This window comes from Dendrobates tinctorius, unplaced genomic scaffold (assembly GCF_039654945.1).
Source record: "Dendrobates tinctorius isolate UK_male_01 unplaced genomic scaffold, ASM3965494v1 ptg000024l, whole genome shotgun sequence".
NCBI classification, from domain to species: Eukaryota; Metazoa; Chordata; class Amphibia; order Anura; family Dendrobatidae; genus Dendrobates; species Dendrobates tinctorius.
The window spans coordinates 8,719,986-8,742,963 of record NW_027361692.1 but is presented as its reverse complement, the minus strand read 5'-3'; the positions used below and the strand labels follow the sequence as shown (position 1 = coordinate 8,742,963).

Genomic DNA, 22,978 nt, shown 5'->3' with positions numbered 1-22,978 from the left:
GGGTTTGTAGGTAACCAGGTCCGCCCATCTCTCTAGTTACCTGGAGACTTCTCCCTTACACCTTGAAACAACACCTCAGCAATATCATTGCTGATCAATACACATACATAAGTTTCCATCTCAAGGCCTCCCACCTTGAGATACATAACCATCCTTCAGGATTCTGCCACTCATCCTTTCTCTTGGGACATCCACACAGCGCCCCCTAGTGGACACAGTGGTTACTACACCACACTATATAAACACATGGGCCATGCACAGTGAACAAGTCTGTAGGACAGTGTTCACACCACCAAAAGACTGAAACACAGAAAAACACAGTTTAACAAACATATAAAAATACTCTGTTGTAAAAAAGTAATAGTAAACAGCAAGTGCGAGTAAAAGGATGATAGCAAAACAGGGTATTTGGTTGATACTTTTTTTTACAAAAAATGTATACTAAGCTGCTCTACCAAATGTCAAGGTATACCCATATCAGAGCTTTCCCTAACCAATGTATTTAAAAACCTGACCATGTGTATGGTACCTACATGAGCAGGATTCAGAAAGGTAATGTATCTAGCCTGGTTCTTGCCTGGGACTTTGGTCCTTGATCTTCTGTATCCACCCTGGGACCTTTCCTTTGGCATTCTCCATGGTTTTGTCCAGAGGGACGTAATGGAAAAAGGGAATTAGACATACCGGTAATTCTGTTTCCAGGTCGTCCCTCAGGACTCTTTAGGCTTACACAAGATCGATCTTCTGGCAGATCGTTCATCCATCAAGTCGCTATGGCTCGAGATGGAGATGGAGCCGGTAAGTGGTCTTACATACGCGTTTGTAAGGACGCGTTTAGACCATTGCCTTCCTTCTGTGGTACTTTGTCAAAACACTGGAGGGTGGAGGTGGGAGGGGCCTTTTAACCTCTCTGTGATCCTGTCCCACTATAGGTCAAGGAAGGACTACCTCCATGGTGCTGTCCTGAGGGTCTACCTGGAAACAGGATTACCGGTAAGTCTAATTCTCTTTTTTTTCAGCTTCTAAATGGTCACTATGTTCTTTTATGGAACAAACAAAAATAAAATACCCATTTTAGCTAGCCAATACTATAAATAACTAAAAATGACAACCTTCCCATCCCAAAGTTAAAATGAAGCACGAGATGCATGCATTGATACTTAAAGGGGCTGACCATAAACATTGTACATATCACCTATCTACATGAGATGTGATAAATGTATGATCCCTTGGATGCCATCCCTGGGGACAACACCGATCTTGAGAATAGGGTCTAGAGTCCTATCTTTGAATGTAATAATGGTCATATATGCTCACCTTTATTCTATTCAAGCTATGTGCCCACGTAGCGATTTAAACCAGACAATGAAAACCGGACTCCTTCCCAGAAATCGTGTGTTTTTTCCGCGCGATTTCACCGCGATTTTACCGCGATTATGTTCGCGATTTTGCCACGATTTTCACGTGCGATATTCAAGCACTTTCCAAGCGATTTGAAGCATCGCTTGGAAAGTGATTGACAGGTTGGTCACACTCGTCAAACATAGTGTTTGACAAGTGTGACCAGCTTTTTTTCTATTTAGGCCGCCTATGCGGTCTCAATAGTAAAAGATAGAATGTAAAAAATGATAAAAAAATCAGGGTATATTTACCTTCCTACGTCCCGCGCAGTCTCAGCGGCGCTCCCGTTCCCAGCGATGCCTTGTGAGACCTGTGATGACGTTAGTCTCGCGTTGCTATAGCGATCTCACGAGACCGCTAGGGTCACGCGAGACTACGTCATCACAGGACCTTGCCGCAAGGCATTACTGGGAACGCGGAGGCCCGGGAAGGCAGCGCGGGATGTCGGAAGGTAAATATACCCCGATTTTTATTTTTAATTCTTTTTTTACATGGGTATGGTACCCAGGGCCTGGAGGACAGTCTCCTCTCCTCCACACCGTGGGTACCAACCGCACATGAGATGCTTAACTTCGCGCATGGTGGGCATAGCCACATGCGGGAAGTAAGCGATTCTCTTGCATTCCTATGGGTGCGGAATCGCGGCAATTCTTTGCAATTCCGCACAAAAGAATGAGCATGCTGCGATTTTTTCCGCGGTGCAATTCTGCCGCAGAAAAAAGCGCAGCATTAGCACAGCATGTGCGGAATGCCATAGGAATGCATGGGGTGAGTTCTGTACACGATTTTTAAACGTTTTCGCAGCGTTTTCGCACCAAAAATCGCTGCAAAAATGCTTAAAAATCGCATCGTGGGCACACAGCCTTATTGCCCATGTTGTACTGATGGAGATAGCGCTGTACACGGTGAACATTTGTTATAACGGTACATTAGGGTCTGATGGCCTCTAAATAAGCGTACAGAAATTGAGGCAATAGTAATGTTTTTCACCTGTCTATTTCAGATTTCAAAACTGGGTAAACTTGACAAAAATTGATTTTTGGCAGAAATCTATCCCACCATTTCAAACCATGTTGTAAGTTCAATTTATTTTTATAAATGCAGATTTTCGAATATGAAAGAAAAGTCAAAATATTAAACATTAATGAAATGCATCAAATCATCTAATGAAAATATAGAAACTGTCTTTATTATAAAATAAAGCCACTAATTCTATATTTCATTGCTGATTGATAATTTCTATACTATGAAAAATAATATAGGCACTGTGGGGTTTTTCAGGTTAAATATAACAAAATGAGCTGTACTTAATTGTCCTCCTCTTCCTCCAGTCTTTGATACTGCATCAGTGATCTCACAACTACATGAGACGACTTCAGTCAATGTATTCATCATGAGAACAAAATCATGCTGCAAAGACAGGGCGGGGGGACAGCTCATTTTGTTATTTTTACTAGGAGGATGCCTGCTGTAAAATTAAAACTATGCCATGGAAAACCTCTTTTACAATTGATTTATTCAACATTTCAAACTATACTCTATGTGGCCTCTCATAAGCCGCTTGACAACAGTCCTAGTCATTAAACATAGGGTAGTCATGTGTTCGTTGTTTTTCGATTTCCCTATAAAGATAGTCACAATTTGATTCAGATACAGATTCAGCACTGAAAAGATTATGAGAAGGTAGAAAAAAGTTCTCCAAAGTATGATTCCTAAGACAATCTTGGAAAAAACTAACATATCTGTCAAAGCATGATTCCAAATCTTCTAATTTCCAGGCTTCATCTTTTGGATATTTTGCACAGAGATGCAGTAGCGCAGTTTTGGCATGGTACGAGCAGAACTGATCCATTTTTCTTTGCTTTCCATTCTCTTTAAACAGCTCCAGCAGGTACTTCAGCAGTTTCAGACACTGTTTTCTGAGAACCAACAATAATATAGCCATTATTAAACACTTCTAGATTGACTTGTCAGGTGTTACACTTGGAATATGAACTGTTATTTATGGGTGCAGTACACAAGTCTGGAAGTAACTATGGCAGAAGGAAATTAAAATGGAGATTCAGAAACATCTGATCACAGGTATGCAAGAAATTCCAAATTTATAAAAAGTAATAATGCCCATATTGGGAGCCTACAATTTCTCATTAACATTAGTTGTATTTTAAAGGAGTGGTCCGAAACGAACATGGAATTTAATCCTAAATGTCTAGCTATTGAATGTAATATTCTAACCTCTTTTTTAATACTAAAAAGTCCCTATTGTTCCCTCTCTACTCTCTCAACGGCTGCATCCTTCAAATGTCACAAAAGGTTCAACTGAAAAAAAAATTGCATTCTCCACCAAATGTGGTATTATAGATGTCCAGTATTTCTCCATAATACAACATCTTGTGGCGCATGCTACATCATATGGTGCTATATAGAGCACCTCAAGACATTATGGTACATGATGCATCTACCGTTCCATCCAGCAGCTGTGCACATGAATATAAGGGGTACATTAGCACAAATCTTGCCACTTGCCTGCAGCACATTTCTTTTTTGCTCCCTCCACTTTCACAACAAGTTTTTCCATTTCCATGATTGGATAATATTTCCTTCTCAATATTTGAAAATGAAATTCGCCATGTATCTGTGAAAATAAAAGCTTACGGCTACTTCACTATGGTATATGCAACCAAGGTTTTATGGAAAAAAATATCAATGCAAACAATTATACTCACCATTCATCCGCTCTTCTGCCACATGGTGACCTCTTCTGAAGCTGGCTGCTGACTTCAACATGCAAGCAACGGGAGTGCATGATGTCACTGCCAAGCACCCCCCCGTCACGTGTATGCTGACGTTAGCTGTTGGCCTCTGATTGACCGGCAGCATGCATGGTCGTGCACGGATCTGAAGGGTCTCTGCACCGCAGTACACTTCAGATGAATGTGCGTCTGAGGACACACATCGAGTTGAAATTTGTGCTGTCGATGGCTGGCTCCTCACCATGGTCATTACGATCCTGGTGCATATATACTGCACATTTCATGCTTTGCATTGTTAAGGGTTAATTATGCAATGCTATCTACGAGATATTTTTCGTAGCATCTGCATTATGTTTCTAGAAATCTAATCCACTTTACTGCTACTGTAGAATGTAGTAGATTCTCTGTCTGTTCACACTTCCCTTTGCAAATAATGTACCTTAGAATTCAGTACATAGAAGTGGTTTATATATGCAATAGAGTGATGTTCTTATTATGTTCTGCTATCAGGAGGTTGTTAAAAGTTAACAACTCAGCCCTGTTTTCCATACAGTTGTGGCCAAAAGTATTGACACCCCTGCAATTCTGTCAGATAATTCTCAGTTTCTTCCTGAAAATGATTGCAAACACAAATTCTTTGGTATTATTATCTTCATTTAATTTGTCTTAAATGAAAAAACACAAAAAGAATTGTCCTAAAGCCAAATTGGATATAATTCCACACCAAACATAAAAAAGAGGGTGGACAAAAGTATTGGCACTGTTCGAAAAATCATGTGATGCTTCTCTAAGTTGTGTAATTAACAGCACCTGTAACTTACCTGTGGCACCTAACAGGTGTTGGCAATAACTAAATCACACTTGCAGCCAGTTGACATGGATTAAAATTGACTCAACCTTGTGTGTACCACACTGAGCATGGAGAAAAGAAAGAAGACCAAAGAACTGTCTGAGGACTTGAGAAACCAAATTGTGAGGAAGCATGAGCAATCTCAAGCCTACAAGTCCATCTCCAAAGACCTGAATGTTCCTGTGTCTACCGTGCGCAGTGTCATCAAGAAGTTTAAAGCCCATGGCACTGTGGCTATCCTCCCTAGATGTGGACGGAAAAGAAAAATTGACAAGAGATTTCAACGCAAGATTGTGCGGATGTTGGATAAAGAACCTCGACTAACATCCAAACAAGTTCAAGCTGCCCTGCAGTCCGAGGGTGCAACAGTGTCAACCCGTACTATCCGTCGGTGTCTGAATGAAAAGGGACTGTATGGTAGGAGACCCAGGAAGACCCCACTTCTTACCCCGAGACATAAAAAAGCCAGGCTGGAGTTTGCCAAAACTTACCTGAAAAAGCCTAAAACGTTTTGGAAGAATGTTCTCTGGTCAGATGAGACAAAAGTAGAGCTTTTTGGGCAAAGGCATCAATATAGAGTTTACAGGAGAAAAAAAGAGGCATTCATAGAAAAGCACATGGTCCCTACAGTCAGACATGGCGGAGGTTCCCTGATGTTTTGGGGTTGCTTTGCTGCCTCTGGCACTGGACTGCTTGACCGTGTGCATGGCATTATGAAGTCTGAAGACTACCAACAAATTTTGCAGCATAATGTAGGGCCCAGTAAGAGAAAGCTGGGTCTCCCTCAGAGGTCATGGGTCTTCAAGCAGGACAATGACCCAAAACACACTTCAAAAAGCAGTAGAAAATGGTTTGAGAGAAAGCACTGGAGACTTCTAAGGTGGCCAGCAATGAGTCCAGACCTGAATCCCATAGAACACCTGTGGAGAGATCTAAAAATGGCAGTTTGGAGAAGGCACCCTTCAAATATCAGGGACCTGGAGCAGTTTGCCAAAGAAGAATGGTCTAAAATTCCAGCAGAGCATTGTAAGAAACTCATTGATGGTTACCGGAAGAGGTTGGTCGCAGTTATTTTGGCTAAAGGTTGTGCAACCAAGTATTAGGCTGAGGGTGCCAATACTTTTGTCTGGCCCATTTTTGGAGTTTTGTGTGAAATGATCAATGTTTTGCTTTTTGCTTCATTCTCTTTTGTGTTTTTTCATTCAAGACAAATTAAATGAAGATAATAATACCAAAGAATTTGTGTTTGCAATGATTTTCAGGAAGAAACTGAGTATTATCTGACAGAATTGCAGGGGTGTCAATACTTTTGGCCACGACTGTATATGGTTAGACCACATGACCAGGATCAGGTCCTGGTTAGTACTGTTAGGGTATGTGTCCACAATCAGGAACTGCTGCTGGTTTGACGCTGCAAATTTATGCAGCGTCAAACCCGCAGTGGCCAGATGTTACAGCATAGTGGATGGGATTTCAAGAAATCCCATGTCCAATCTGCATTCACATATCGCAACATGTCAATTTCTCTTGCAGAGACACTAGTCTCCGCAAGAGAAATTTCACCAATAGAATGTATTGGATGCGGTAAATCCGCATGGTTCAATGAGCACATGCGGATTTACCTACATTCAATAGACAGCAGTGCTTTGGACGCAGCAAACATGCTGCGTCTAAAGGGCTACTTCTGGATCCTGGGCACCCGACCTTAGAGAAGGAGACATTCTGTGTGCACCAGTGAGTCATCTAGAAAAGTGAAGGAACAGGTAGGAAACAGCCAGAAACTCCTGCAAAAGAGAAATCACAGCCTCAGCCCAGATAGCTGTGAGACAAGGACTGTGCACTTAAGCAGAAGTTTAGACTCAGGAATCACTGCACCATTGTTATATCTGCATGACTATACCGGAAAGTAACTGTGATTGCTGCTTTGTAATTGAATCTCTGTTATACCATCATTTAACTGAACATACCTGTGTATTTGTGCAACATGCAACAAGTAAAGTTTATCAATAGCCAGTCTGAACTCCCTGTTTTCTGGACTATTTGGAGTGCACAACATTACATCAAACTATCAGAAAACAAAGGTTAATTACATGCACCCTTGCATCACACACTTTGTTTTGTTTTATTTTTTTCCCTGCCATGGAGAAGTATTAACATCCGCACACCGCATGGTGTGTAATCTATGGCATAGTAGTGCATCTCAGCATTACACCAATAGCACAATAAACAGGACCTGCCCTGCTTTCAACAAACATAAACTGCTCCAAATGCTCCCTCCACTGCTCATTCCACTGTGACTGATTCTTTGGAATGATGACCCCCCACTACCTGATCTATCAGCCTCCAGTCCCTGGTTCTCCTCTCCTCATCCCCCCTACCCAGCTTTCAATGTGTTCCAGGCAGCTTGTGATGGTGACATATCAAGCATTAACAGTTTACATTAAGATAATAAGATATATTGCAGAAAAGGCCACCAGCGGCAAATCCTGAATGCTGGCTGTCTTTCCTTCCACATAATTTAATGTTGTCCTTGTCCACAAAACATTGCACATCACAAAACTTAACTCACAGTTACCGAAGAGAGCTGGGAGGCAGAGCAAACATAGAGCAGTGCTGAGATGAGACACGCTAACTTCTGTCTCACATACTTTATGTGCCAGAGACTGCCAATGCCACTCACCGGCTTTATCTTCAGCAACAACCAACACACTGTCACATATGCACAGAGACCAAAGTCAGAGGCAGAGGCAGGAGATGGTGGAGCCCAGCGCTGATGGCCATTTACACTGAAAGTGCAGATACAGCGCAGTGTATCATTGGGAGGAACCAGCTGCTTCTCTGTAGGGTGGCCACCCTGCCTGACCCAGTCACAATCTCTGCAACGGAGATCGTTATGCCCCTGGTGAGACCTGATATTAAAGATTTATTTCCAATGGGTAAACTTGCTAAGTGCTTGTAAAGCAATCATGTTTACAATTAAATTTATTGTTTAAATTTTATCCTATTAAAAAAAAAATATTTTTAATTTTCTTTTTGCTACTCTTTGCCAAGAGGACTGGCTACTATTATAGTCTAACAAAAAAAATGAGCAGGAGCATAATTTGGTATATGTGCAATGTATAAGTGCACGTTCATACTGTGGCCATTTCACATACAAAACCCAAGAAAAACAAAAAACAAAATGAGCACAATATATAGTCAATAAATTAATTAAAATATTTGTTACCTGCATTCTGTGTTCTGTTTCCAAAAATTGCTCGTTTGGGCACCATGTAGAAGTGACTTCTTTTATAGTCCAGTTTTACTTTCATGCCAAGCCAATCATCAATGTTCATTCCACTCTTAGTTTCTTCAGGCCATCTGTTAATTATTTTCAGGGCAATGACAAGATCCACTGAAATGTCCTGAGGTTCATTTCTAATAGAAATAGTAACTGCAGGGCTCCCAGGATCTTTCCTCTGTACGGTTACATCTTCCATTTCTATATTAATTATGATCATATGAGGTTAGTAATGGTAATAGGATTCAGAATTATTGTGACAATTTTGTTTTGTTCAAACTTGTTACTTTTATATTGTTTTTTTTGCTATATAATCTCCATTGATTTAATGCCTTTTTGCTTTTATGAGGTGTATACTTTATGCATGTGTAGTCACACTAAGCTAAGTGTTTGTTTTTATTATACAGTATTTATTTAGGCCTAAGAAATTCACTTTGATATTATAAAAATGCACACACAGTTATATTTATAGTCTAGAGCATTAAAATCACACTATAAAGTAAAAACGTTAGCTATTAAACTTGCGCACATAATACATAATCTAATAGATTTACAACAGTGGGCAATGTGGTGTGCACAATAGCATCCATTGAATCTGTAATTCTTCAAATGAAACATAAGTGACATCTCTTTAAATCTATACACGTCATCAGATTCATTCTGCCCAAATATTGGATAGTATGAAACAGACACTGGCAGCAACTCGAAGTTGCCCAAAAGTTTTGCAACCTTTTCTTTTTTTTTATGCTAGTCCGGGCCAACTTTTCCAAAGTTATCGGATCCTTGGGCGGACAAGGCATGCTGAGGCCACTTTGGTGGCTTGAATTGCGCCAGAAATGTGCTCCAGTTCCTGAGAGTAACATTTTGTCTGAAGCACACACCAACTGTAAGAGACACCTAACAAATTAAGAGGCATGCCTCTTAATTAATTAAGAATGCTCTCAGCTGGAAAAACAAGATAATCTTGCAGTTATGATACCTTTTCATGGCTAACGGTACCGTTACACTTAGCGATGCACCAGCGATCCCGACAACGATATGGATCGCTGGTGCATCGCTAAGTGGTCGCTAGTGAGCTGCCACACAGGCAGATCTCACCAGCAACATAGCAGCGGTCGCGGGTCGCTACTTACCTGTCAGACGCGGTGATCCTGACGTCCTCCTGCCCTCGTCCACGCGGCGCCACAGGAAGCCCAGCAGGAAGCGCCCGACGAGAAATGGTCCAGGACGTTCTCGTGCGATCAGCGATAGCCAGCGGGGGAGCCAGTCGGAGGTAAGTATCACATGTAGCGATATCGCTAGCAATATCACTGCTGCGTCACAAAACCAGTGACGTTACAGCGATATTGCTAGCGATATCGCTATGTGTAACAGGCCCTCAACAAAAGTAAAATAAATTGTTACAAAGCAAGCTTTCGAAACTTCTTAGGTCTCTTTCTCAGGCATGGTATAACAAAGTATGTGAACAAACACAAATATATTCACAAAAAAACAGAGGCATGACATAATAAATGGACATTTAAGTAAGCAAACAATCTGAGCTCTGAGAATGAATCCTTAAGGGCCTTTCACACTGGTTTTTGGGACGTAGCAGCGATATTGCTAGCGATATCGCTATGTCTGATACTTACCTCCGACCGGCTCCCCCGCTGTAGATGATGGACTTTTTAATGTGTTTTAGGTGGTAGCTGTCCCACCTGATGTATGTGGGACAATGGAAAAGAAATTGCAAAGCTAGGTGATATTCTCAACCAGCACTTTGAGACTAAGGGCCTGGAAATTTTACACATTATTTGGGAATCCAAATCCAGAGAGAGGAAGATGGGGTTCTAAAATTTCCACAATCCTAAACCAGTTTGGAATGTCAGAAGCCAAAGGTGTGTCAACACCAATGGATCCGTTCTACTTAAAGTTGGAAAGAGAAGATCTGCTTCCCAGCAATGAGAGTTACAGTCAAGCAATGGGGGCGCTTCTGTACATAGCAACCATAACTCGTCCGGATATCACAGCGACAGTCGGAATTCTCTGCCGACGTGTAAGCAAGCTACGTCAAAGAGACTGGAATGCAATTAAGAGAATTCTTCAATATCTTAAAGAAACTCAAAGGCTAAATCTTAAGATATCTGCATCAGGAGATCTCACTCTCAGAGGTTATATGGATGTAGATTGGGCTGGAGATTCAAGTGATCGGAAATCAACAAGTGGTTACTTGTTCAAGTTAGGGGAAAATTCAATTTCTTGGTCCAGCAGAAAACAAATTTCAGTCACATTATCTTCTACAGAAGCAGAATATATGTCTGCTGCTTATGCAAGTTAAGAAGTACTTTGGTTGAAACAACTTTTGGAAGATTTCGGCAAGCCATTAGTTCAACCAACAGTTATCTATGAGGACAATCAAGGATGCATTAAACTTGCCAGCAGTGAGAAGATTAGTGCAAGGACTAAGCACATTGATGTAAAACATCACCATTTACGTGACTTAGTGGAACGTGGTGTACTCGAGTTTGTTTGTTTTGAGTTTGAAAAGATGATAGCTGATGGTATGACAAAGCCATTATCAAGAACCAAGTTTGTGAACTTCAGAACCGCAATGGGACTAACAGGATAAGTAGTTGTTGAGTGGGGGTGTTGGAATATATTTGGTGCAACAACTCTATTCCTGTCTGAGTGTTTAATTGCTAAATTTGTATGCTGTTCATAAAGTTAGAACAAAAAAAACTCCCAGAGGCTTAAACAGGGAGAGCATGTGACTGTATTTCCTGTTTTCCTGTGTCTGTGTATGAGAGACGCAGCCTGCTGTAGATGCTGCACAGATAGAGACACACAAATGATTTATTCCTGTTCTATTAAGCTTAGCGTATATTGTTCCTGTTTGTTCCTCAAAAAAGAAGCTCTGTTGTCACACGCTTGGAGAGTATCCTGAAAAATCCGCTGCCAACATGCATACGTCTTTTGCTGCCTAGAACCCACCTGAAAACGTGTTAAAAAAACGACAAGAATAATGAATATACGCAGGTTTTAAAATGCGCGCAATGGCTAAAAGAAGTGAACAGTCCTTTCTTCTCGGGGCTTCTGCTAGGAAATATGGTGATGACAGTGTTATGTGGAGCTGCATGGTGTTGGGGAGCTACATTTCATTGATGGTAGTGTGGGGAAGGTGACTTGATGGACAGACTTGACTGGAAGTAAGAGGGAACGGTTGGTGCACTATGGACGGAGATTGACAAGGACAGCAGGGTGATAGCTGGGAAAGACAGACAAGAGAGTGCAATACCTAGAAATTACCACAAGATGGCAGGGGGGAGTAGTTCAGGACTCAACAGCAGCTTAGGGCTTGAGAAACGCTTAGTCATGGGGGGCGGGGAGATAGGAACCCAGGAGGGGAATTCCCGGTGAGAGAGGGGATAAATAGGACTGGTTGGGGATCCAGGCAGGCTAGTCCCGGGAGGAGCTCGGCAGAAGACAGAGAACAGTGAAGAGCTTGGCGAGGGGACTGACAGGAAAGAGACAGTCAGGGGGGTGGCCCTGACCCGACGGACCGCAGGAGAGACGAGGCCCCGGGGTACCGATTGGACGACGACCTCGGGCAGGTGAAGCGCTGGCGATAGATTGGTCTAGGACAGCCCCAGTTCAAGATCCGCGAGGGACATTACTTCGACTGGAGCAAAGGTGCAGGTACCTGGGCCTGGAGACAGAGAACTGTAAGGAGGCTGCGGTGCGTAGTTGTGGTCGTCAGGAGGACGACGAATAACTCCGGAACTGTTACTATTGGAATCTGTCTCCGCCTCGTCCTTGCATCGCCTGGTGTCTGTGTCATCCGGACAGGGTAAGCAGTGGTCTACCCCCCAATCTGGGCCCCTACCACAGTATCACGAGTTCACAGATATACTGTATTGAAAGAGATGATGCTACCATCACTCCATGCCCTAGGTAGATGTTCATTTTTCCAACATTACAATGATCCAAAACACACATCTGTTGCATTTCTGAAGAATAGGATGAAAGTTATTCAGTGGCTGAGTATGTCTCCTGATCTGAGCTCAATTCATCACCTATGGGGGACTCTGAAGAGACAAGTTGAGCATCACTCTCCATCCAGCATCTAAAAGAGTTCTTTCTTGAAGAATGTAAAAATACAGGTTTTGCAATATGTTGTCAACTTGTTAATTTCATGCTGTCCTTAAAATATCATGGAGGTCATACACTATACTAGATTTAGTTGTTCTGTTGTGAGGTGTATTTATTTTTGCATTAACTAATTTAAGAAAAGCGAAGATTTTGTAATGTCAGTTATATAATTAACAATACTTAAAAAATGTTTATTGAAACGCAGTCTTGTGGAAATGTTTTCAATTGTTCTTTCATTAAGTTAGATATTGATTAACCCCTTCATGGTCATTTTCTGTATTGCTAGTTTCACACTAGCGTTTATGAGCGCAGCGACGGCCTGCGCACGGCCGCCGCTAAGCCCCGCCCCCTGCTGCGGCCCTGCCGATAGCTCCGCCCACTGGCGCATGACGCTGCATGCGCCCTGCGTCCCCTATCTTTATCACAGGGGGCACAGGCCGTGCGCAGTATGCGTTTGGCGGCGCATGCCTCCTTTTGACGGTGCGCCGACCTGCGCCAAACGCAACCTACTGCAGTTTGGTTGCGTTGGCGCACCGTCAAAAAGGCGCATGCGCCGCCAAACGCATACTGCGCATGGCCTGTGCCCCCAGTGATAAAGATAGGGGACGCAGGGCGCATGCAGCGTCATGCGCCGGTGGGCGGAGCTACCGGCGGGGGCGCGGCAGGGGCCGGGGCTTGGCGGCGGCCGTGCGCAGGCCGTCGCTGCGCTCATAAACGCTAGTGTGAAACTAGCCTTACTTTTGTTTTTGCTTTCAAGAACCATAACTTTCTTTTATTTTTTTATCCACATAGCCATATGAGGGCTTATTTTTTGCAGGATGAGCTGTACTTTTGAATTCTCCACATAGTGTGCTGGAAAACAGAAAAAAATTCCAAATGCATTGAAATTGCAGAAAAGTGCAATTTCAGAAATTGTTTTTGAGTTTTTACATTTACCATGTTCACTATATGGTAAAACTGACCTGGAAATATGATTCTCCAGGTCATTGCGAGTACGCAGATACCAAAGATGTATCGTTTCTTTTATTTAAGTCATGAAAAAAATGTTGGAAATTTGTAAAACAAAATGTTTTTCCTTTTGTCGCCATCTTTTGAGACTTGTAACGTTTTCATTATTTGTGATATCTGGCTGGGTGGTGCCTTATTTTTTGTTCCTTGAGCTTTTGTTTTTACAGATACCATTTTGGGGTAGATACGATGTTTTGATCACATTTTATTGCAATGTTGTTGAGACCCAAAAACCATAATTTGGGCATTTTGATTTTTTTCTCATTAGGCTGTTTACCGATTGGATTAATTTAGTTTAGATTTTGATTCATAGGACTTTTACAAATGCAGCGATACCAAATATGTGCGTTTTATTTTTCTTTAATTGTTGATTTCTAATGGGGCAAAAGAGGGATGATTTGAACTTTTATTTTTTTTTATTTTTTTTTAAACTTTGTTTTCACTCTTTACACTAGGCATTTTTGCTGTGTGTTTTTTTAATGTGTTTTTATGCTAATTTTCAGCTGCTTTTTACAGTAGCAGCAAAGCCTATGAGATTTCAGTAATCTCACGCACACACATTGTTTTTTTGTCACCAGTATTTTGTGCTTTGCGTGTTTTTTTTGGACATAGAGCATGTCACTTCTTTCAGTGTTTTTCAGCCATTGATTTGAATGGGTGGTGAAAAATACACTGAAAAAACACACCATAGGACTTTTTTTCAACACTAAACTTTATCAGCATGCACAAGAAACAAATCTAGCATGCTAAAACTGCTGCAAAAAACACACAAAAAAATGTTTGTTTAAAAAAAAAACAACTGGTGTGAATCTACCCTTAACCTCTTTGCAGCTATATATTGTAAAGATGTACATCCTTTGGTTACTAGTGACTATACAGGAATACATCACAGAGAGTTGACTTACCGTCCTTGACAATTTTCTTAATAAGCTCCCTAAATTTTTTCATTATTTTATTGGCTGAAATATCCCTTTCTTCGATATATTCTTCCATGGCTGACGGACTTCGACCTTTAAAGGCCAATGTGTAGAAAGGCCATTTCTTGTCAAGGATTGTCAGAAGAATTGTATTGTAAGATTGTACTGAGATTTCTAGCATGATATCAAATTCATTTGGCTTTGATATCTGTGAATGAAATAATAATTATTGTCAGGTCAGAAGAAAAAGCAAAATCTGAGTAAGACTGACTTCACACATCTGATACATCACTGGGATGCCCAAACTGGCCATGTGTCTCCTGACCAGAACTGAGCAGCCACATGTATGCCTATGAAACTGTTGAGTATTAGTCAGGAGACCCCCAACCAGTCCGTACCTCTGTGCTCCATATTCAGACCATCAATGCCATATTTTTGAAGGCACTCTAAGGCATATACAGTCATTAAAATGGTGCGCTACAATACTCTCTTCAATGTGGTAACTACTTCTCATGGAAAAGTTATAATAATGAAATCATGTTTTTCATGAAATATTGTAACAAGATTCCTTCAATAACAGAGCATTGAGACCATCATATTTGTGTCTCTTTACATTTGCCTTGTGCATCTATGGCGGGATGATGACAATGCTCTGATTGCAATTGTTTCCTTTTAGCTAAATTATTGTTTTATCAATGACCCTCTCCTATTGCAAACCGTACTGAACAGTAATGGGATCAGGTCGCCCTATACTTAGAAAATTGTTGCTACATTTCCATGCTGTTTATTTCACTTATGCATATAAAGTCTGACTACTCATCGAAGGATTTGTTTGACTCCTAAAGCCTGTGCAAAAATTACTGGTTTTGCTGATGCAAAATTTTTAGATGTCCAAATGTCCCCATAAGGCAGGGGTCACACTTGCAAGTGTGATGCGAGAAACTCGCGCATCAATACCGGGCACTGCCGTCGGCACTCGGACTGGAGCGTTCAGCTGCATAGAAATACATGCAGCCGCACATTCCGGTCCCGAGTGCTGGCGGCAGTGCCGGGAATTGATGCGAGAGACTCGTGCGAGTTTCTCGCATCACATTCGCAAGTGTGACCCCAGCCTAACAGTGATAACAGCCATAGTTATTTACTTCACTCGTTCTTTAGGGTTCGTTCACATGACCGGATGGGTCCAATCTGATTACAAAAGGTATTGCACTTGGACCAATGTTATTCAATAAGGCATTGCAGATATTTTTTCACTGCTCTATTCGGCATGAGTAAAAAATTGCACCCATAATCGGATGAGTGTGAGAAATAAAGTCAGATGCCATATGGACCATCAGTATGGTATTATTATGGATACGTTACAATTCTGTAACATAGGAAACTGTATGGTCCAAACTCAGCTCTCTCCAATTCTGCAGCAGCATTGGAGAAGCGCAGGGACACTAAAACATGATTTTGTGTGCTCCAGCGCTCCTGCCAACTTTAGTTCAGTGCTTACAATAGGAGCTTATACATATATTTATTGTGCAACTCTTTCTTGTACAATGATATATAAATTAACAGTAATGTGTTACAAGTGTTAAATTTCAATAAAGTTATTTGAAAAAGGAGCTTATAAGCACTGCACATGCTCAACCACTCTTCTATAATGCATGAATGCGCACAGTAAACAGAATGTGAAAACCCCTTATTCTTGAGAAAATTTTTAATAAGATAAAAATTGTAACTATTGTAACTAATAATGATGTTGAGACAACCCCTTTAACCCGGGGTGATGTGGCATGGCCTCAGGTACTATACCAGCAGGAGCTGCAGATTTCTCTAATATCTGCTGTTTACTATTTTAAATGCCACTTTCAATCACAGACTGTGGCATTTAAATGTCTAACTTACTAGTAGGTGCGTGCATTGGCACCCATCAGCAATGTGATTGCAGGGTGCCGATAGATTACCATGGCAGCTGGCCACCTGCACGGTGACCATGTTTGTGCTCCTATGCAGTCCAGCCATGGGCTTCATAGGAGACTGTCAATTTAACCATGCATTGTAGTATTGAAGTACATAGCATAAGTGACCACAGGTTCAAGTCTCCTAAAGGAAAAATAGTAAATAAATAAGTTACCCCCTTAGTCTCATTTTTAAAGTAAAGTACTGAAACATTTAAAAATTAGACATTTTGTTTTTTTTGTTTTGCTCCCATTTTTCCATGAGCTGAACTGCAAGATCTAATACTTTTTCTATGTGTATGTAATGAGGTGACCCAGGGTGGTAATCCCAGCCGAGTCAACTAAGGCTACTTTCACATGTCCGTCGGTGGCATTCCGGCGCCGTGCGGCAAAAAGATGGAGTGCCGGATCCGGCCGTGAACGGAGGGACCGGAAGTATATGCGGAGCTTCTTACGGCGCCTGACACGGCTATGTTGCAAAGGAGTCGCCGGGGAAGAAAAGGATCCACGAGCTGGTGAATGGGGTATGAAAAAGAGAGAGAGAGAACGGGGTATGAAAGAGAGAGAGAGAGAACGAGGTATGAAAGAGAGAGAATGGGGTATGAAAGAGAGAACGGGGTATGAAAGAGAGAGAGAGAGATACCGCGCATGCGCATAGGGTAAAACCGTGCATGCGGTGGCCGGATCAGGTAGAAGCCTGATCCGGCGGCCGGAATGTGCCATTGAGAAACATTGTCCCGCAGAGCCGGAAAGACCGCATACATCCATGTCCGGCTTTTTTCGCCAGACAAAAAAACGCTGCAGCACCCGTCCTGTCCGGCCACCGGACAGAGGAATTCAGCCGGATCCAGTAAAAACCGGAACAAACGGAAGCACATGCGGCGCGATCCGGCGCATGTGCTTCTCAATGACAAAAAACCACATCCGGTGGTAAAAAAAACGGATCCTTTTTTTACACACATGCCGGATTGTGCCTGATGGCACAAACCGGATGTGTGAAAGAGGCCTAAGCCACAGTCAGTGCACACCCTGGCACCTCGTACAGAAATACACAGGACAGATGTCATCCCAAGTGGTTTACCTCCTCTCCTCAGTCTCTGCAGCACAGTCACGCAGGATCCAGGGATGCAGTTAAAGTTCCAACAGGGAGAAACGGTTTATTAAAGAACAATGGAGGTAGCAAAAAGTAGGGAAAAAAATAAAATATAGTTGCAGATAATTCAGATAACTTTCCTGCTCTCTTCCTAACAACGTTCACGGCCTACCAACAGCAGCCACGGCGGCCGAAAGAGGAGATATTCCATATGAATCTGAATGCTTGAAGTCCCTTCGGCGGAGCACTCACGTAGTCCTAGTGCTCGTTGTGTGGCCCAAAGGTCCGGGGCAGCATCCTTTACCCCTCCTGGGGTCCAGGCAACAGTATCTACCCCTCCTGAGGTCCAGGCAAGGCTCCCAGCCGCAGCTGAGATTCTGCCCTGGGCAGATGTGCCCGGGTTACTGACAGGAAGCAAGAGCTTCCTTCTCTCTAGAGAGCCTGCTGGCTCAGCCACCAAAATTACCTGTGCTGGCCCTACCTCTAACACATTAAAACAAGGCATACAGTAATACTCATTAAAACATTACTAACAGCACAGCCTTATTAAGTCACACTGGTACAGCAATACAATCAATGCAAAACATACACTATACAATAAGGGTCACATAGGTCTCATATGGGGGAGGGGCAAACAAGGGTCTCCACCACCTACTTACATGTACAAAAGGCCTTTCTCTCTTGAATATTGTTCCCAAATTGTTAACAAATTTGTCTCAATCTGTAAGTGAGCACTTCTCCTTTTGCGAGATCTTTCATCCACCTCACTGATCTGGCACATCAAGATGCTGATTAGACAGTATGATTCTTGAACATGCCTGCCTTAGGCTGGCCACAATAAAAGGCTGCTCTAAAATGTGCAGCTTTGCAGTATTGAGAGGTCTGGGGGTTCGGAAGAAAGAGGGGTCTTTCCAGCACGTCCATCCAGTTTAAGTAACATTTCTTTTTATTAGAACATTTTAAAAAACAGTTTTTAAAGGGAATCTGTCACCAGTGTTTTGGCCTATCAACTAAAAATATCATCTAAAAATATAATCTAATAGAGTGTGAGGTATACATTCCCTAACTACTTGTGAAACCCCCTGACTCCCCCATAAAAACCTTTTATATTGCCCCCGCGCCATATAGTAATATCCTCGGTCTGGTCCGATGGGCATTGGTTCTGGTCCCTCTCTCCACCCCATTAGTGTGCATGCGCACTAATGCTTTTCGGCTTTGCCCGGAGTTGGGCAAAGCATACTGTGCATGCGCAGGAGGCAATTTGAATGCGAACGCCGAATGGAATGCATACAGCACACCAAATTGGGGTGGAGAGAGGGACCAGAACCAATGCCCATCGGACCAGACCGAGGATATTACCATACCGCGCGGGGGCAATATAAAAGGTTTTTATGGGGGACTCATGGGGAGTCAAGGAGTTTCACAAATAGTTGGGGAATGTATAGCTCACACTCTATTAGATGATATTTTTAGTTGATAGGCCAAAAAACTGGTGAAAGATTCCCTTTAAAATTGAGAGACTCTCTGCCTGACGCGTGTCTGGCGCACCATGGCGCCCTTAGTCATAGGATCTAGTACAAGTCAATAAACAAGTATACATACCAATCACAAACATAGCAATTAATGACATTAGAAAAAAAACAGCTGAACACACATATCATGAATCTCTCATTTCAAAGCATATCAAAAAATATAAAGATTGCATAAATTTATGTTTTCTGCTACCCCACAGTTTAAGCATGTATCTTTCAATTTAATAGATGTAAAAAAGGTCATTCCTATAGTTCATGCCATGTGGGTGTTTAGTATCTAAGGTCAAAATCAAAAAAGCTTCCAGCAGTGCTAATTGTTTCATCCAGTCACCACCTCTTGGTGACTGATTAACCCTTTCTTCGCCAAAAATTGAGAAATTTGATAAATCTCCCTTGTGTCAGGGGGTTCAGAAAACAAGTTCACGCCTCTTCAATAACTGTGTGAAGTTCTCGCATGACCAGCATACTGACCAGACATGTCATCCATTCACATGTTTGTGATCGGCATATATGATAGGTGTTCAAGTTCCTGCCAACATCCATCAAGTTTGCCTAGCCATTGAAGAGTAGTAGACCAACATTCCGCATGCCACAAGCAACAACCTGATCAACTGTATGTGAAGGAGAAGTGTTGTAATGAGTGAGACAAATGGTGGTCACACCAGATACTGACTGGTTTTATGACCCCCCCCAACACGACCAATACTGTAAAGCTGCACATTTTAGAGTGTCCTTTTATTATGGCCAGCCTAAGGCACACGTGTGCAATAATCATGCTGTCTGAGCAACATCTGGATATGCCACACCTGTGAGGTGAATGGATGATCTCGGCAAAAGAAAGGTGCTCACTAACACAGAATTATACAAATTTGTGAACAATATGTGAGAGAAAAATGCCTTTTGTGTACATAGAAAAAGTCTTAGATCTCTGAGTTCAGCTCATGAAAAATGGAAGCAAAAACAAAAGTGTTTATATTTTTGTTCAGAATATATAATGCAGCATAGTGAGGGTTCGCTGCACTCTGTTAATCAAAACAGTGCAGGAGAGAACTTGCGCGATACTGGGTTGCGACGTGCACTGAAGCTCCACCCACAGTCCAGTTACTCAGGGAGACCAGGTCCTGCCTCGTTGATGGTGGGTTAGCTAACAATCCTGGAAGTTGACGTGACATCACCAGACATCAGAAGCAGCTGCAGCCAGGGGGTCACAATATTTTCACAAATAAATGGAAGTCACATCGAACAAATTTTACCACTATCATGAAGTACAATATGTCTTGAGAAAACATTCTCAGAATCACTGGGATCTGTTGAAGCGTTCTAGAGTTATTACCACATGAAGTGACAGTGGTCAGAATTGAAAAAATTGGCCCGGTCACGGTCAAGGAGGTGAAAACAAGCTCGGGGGTGAAGGGGTAAAAATTGCCAGGTATGCCCTGCAAATGCACCTATGTGCCTTGACCACACCATTTTTTTTATATTTTTATTGAGGTTGTAGTGGGAGGGACAATTAGAACTGGCTTTAGAATCCTATGATTTTGTTTGTACACCCCTGGTACAAAAATAAAACTATATGCAAATAAACACACGCACATTCCTACTGCATTATGATATATGCAGTATATATAATATATATATAAAGACGCTGGCACCGTATTAGCCAGAAGGTCTTATATAACATATCCATCTATATACACTTTGTGCTGCTATAAATGTGACCACTCTCATATAAACTGGTTTATCAGATTGCCAGAGAGTAAGCTGATATGGGTGATACACGTGCTAGCTTCAGACACTGCCTAACAATCAGCCTGGAATCTGGGGACATGTCACATTAGAATACAGCAAATTGAGCTGCCAATCTCAAGATGGCCCCACCATTAAATGTGATTGTTTCATAACATTTGATTACTATCCTATACACTTCCCTGACTGCTGCTCATTCAGCCCATGGACCCCCCGCCCCTGCTTCTGATTCAGCCATAGACTTCCCTGATCACTGCTCCACCTACACCCCCTAAATCTCACCTCCTAAATCTTACCCTATAGACTATACACCACACAGTTTCATAGGTTCTATACAGTAGCATAACTTGTCACATGTGGGCTCCAATCGACAATCTCCGACAGGGCCCCCAACTATCAAGGGTCTTTAATAAAACTGGATTTCTCCTAGCCCTTCTAGGCTTAAGTGTCAGAGGGCTACTGCAACACATGCACCCACTATAGTTATATTCCTGCTTTTATCGTATACTACATCAAAGGGGCAGAGAGAAAGGGGGTTAAACATTCATTTACTATACCTTTTTTAAAAGTTTAAAAAAACGTATTTTGTTAATTCTAAGATAAAATGCTGCATTACATTTACTATTATATTTATTTTTGGTAAATCTACATTTTAATTTCTGTATTTACTGTATTTGTGATATATGTGCTGATGGTGGAACAGGTTAGTTATGTGCCAAACTATTTATACAATGCAGAAATCCAGCATCGTGTTATATGTTTCCCGCTAGAAACAGATGTCATCTGACTTTTAAAAATAGGCTTAAGGCTATGTGCACACGATGCATTTTTCCTGCGGATCCGCAGCGGATTTAACCGCGCAGAAACGCTGCAGATCCGCAAAGTGATTTACAGAAGCATGTAAATCAATGGGAAAAAAAAAACCGCTGTGCAGACGCTGCGTTTTTTCGGCTCGGTTTTTGGGCGGTACAAAAAATGCAGCATGTCACTTCTTTTGTGCGGTTTTCCACCTGCTCCATTCTCCAAATCCGCAGGGGGAAAACCGCACAAAAAACGCAGGAAAACCGCAATAAAAAAGGAAGAAATCCGCAGGAAAAATGCAGGTCATTTGACCTGCGGATTTCTTCAAATCTGCGCAGAAAAATCCGCAGGAGGAAAATCACCGTGTGCACTTAGCCTAAGATCTGTATCTTACCTTGACACGCTCATAGTAGCTTCCAGTGGACAATTTCTTTATGTCCTTAAACAGAGGATCACCTTGGAATTCTTTAGATTTCAGTATAGTGCTTACAACCTTATTGACTTTCTCTGCTGCTTTTGAAATATCTTCCATTTTCATTCTCAGTTTTCCATTAATTAAATCCTTCATTCTCCTCGGAGTTCTGGAACTTGCAGTTTTCAGATCATTTCTTTTGGGCTCTGTATTTCCCTTATCTAAAATTGAAATATCATTTTTTTCTTCTTTACTTCTATTGTCGCACATTTTTTTTGCCAAAGCCACTTTTGCTTGTTGTTGTCCATTTTCACATATTTCATCAAGGGATTTACATTTAGCATGGCTTAATCTTTGTGGCCTATCTACTTTAGAGGATTTATCCTTAGCGCTGTCATGCGTGATTTCACTATATCCATTTGGTAAATTATTTACATTGCCTGCGAGTTGGGCTGTCATGTTATGACCTTCTGGTGATGTTTCTCTGTCTTTCTCTTTCTTTGCTGGTGTGTCTCTTTGTTTTCTGGCTGATTTTATAGTTGGATGATTGCTTTCTTCTGTAGGCTCATTCTTGCCCCTTTCTTCCGTTGGTGACTTCTGTAGGGTTTTCCGACCACTTGAATGTCCATCATCTTTGTTGCCCACTTCGGATGATGTATATTTTTCAGGTTTCTCTGAATCTGTCTTCATTTTTGCAGCATTTCCTGTTTGAACTGAACTACGAGCAGGACGTCCCCTGCCTCTTGGCTCTTTTGGTCGTGTCGCCATTTCTTCGTGTTGATCTGATTGTCGACTGTCGTCCATTTCTAGTGTCTTTCCACTATGCTGCAAAACTTGCTTGTCTTTCCTCTAAAAATCAGTGCCCCTCCCTAGGCTGAGTTTTCAAGAAATGAAACTGAAAGCTTGTGTGGATTATGAAATTCTTATGAGCATGTACAGGATCTTCCATACGAGTGATCTGTAATATACAATAAATTATACCACACAAGACAAAATAGTCGCATACAGTTATGTGAGATCATGCATAATATCCATAAGGTAACCAAAGCAGAGAAAATTAAATCCACAAATATAAACAAAAAAAAACATAGGAAAAAATTAAAATCAACAA

General features: G+C 41.8%; 1 protein-coding gene across 1 annotated transcript; it reads right to left on the bottom strand.

Annotated features, from left to right (window-relative positions):
• Window positions 1-2,899: 2,899 nt before the first annotated feature.
• On the bottom strand, window positions 2,900-22,761 carry LOC141084552 (cyclic GMP-AMP synthase-like). Its single transcript, XM_073569333.1, has 5 exons — window positions 21,850-22,761; window positions 14,326-14,545; window positions 8,231-8,485; window positions 3,928-4,036; window positions 2,900-3,320 (listed from the first exon to the last, which is right to left on the bottom strand). The coding sequence occupies exons 1-5, from the start codon at window positions 22,669-22,671 to the stop codon at window positions 2,975-2,977; spliced, it is 1,752 nt and encodes a 583-aa protein (XP_073425434.1). The 5' UTR covers window positions 22,672-22,761; the 3' UTR covers window positions 2,900-2,974.
• Between the last annotated feature and the right edge of the window lie 217 nt (window positions 22,762-22,978).

Excerpts from the sequence above, each read along its gene's own strand:
- LOC141084552 (XM_073569333.1), bottom strand. The coding sequence starts at position 22,671 with ATGGACGACAGTCGACAATCAGATCAACACGAAGAAATGGCGACACGA. Across the intron at positions 4,037-8,230 it reads AAACAGAACACAGAATGCAG|ATACATGGCGAATTTCATTT; the intron begins GTAACAAATATT and ends TTATTTTCACAG. Across the intron at positions 3,321-3,927 it reads AAAAAAGAAATGTGCTGCAG|AAAACAGTGTCTGAAACTGC; the intron begins GCAAGTGGCAAG and ends GTTGGTTCTCAG.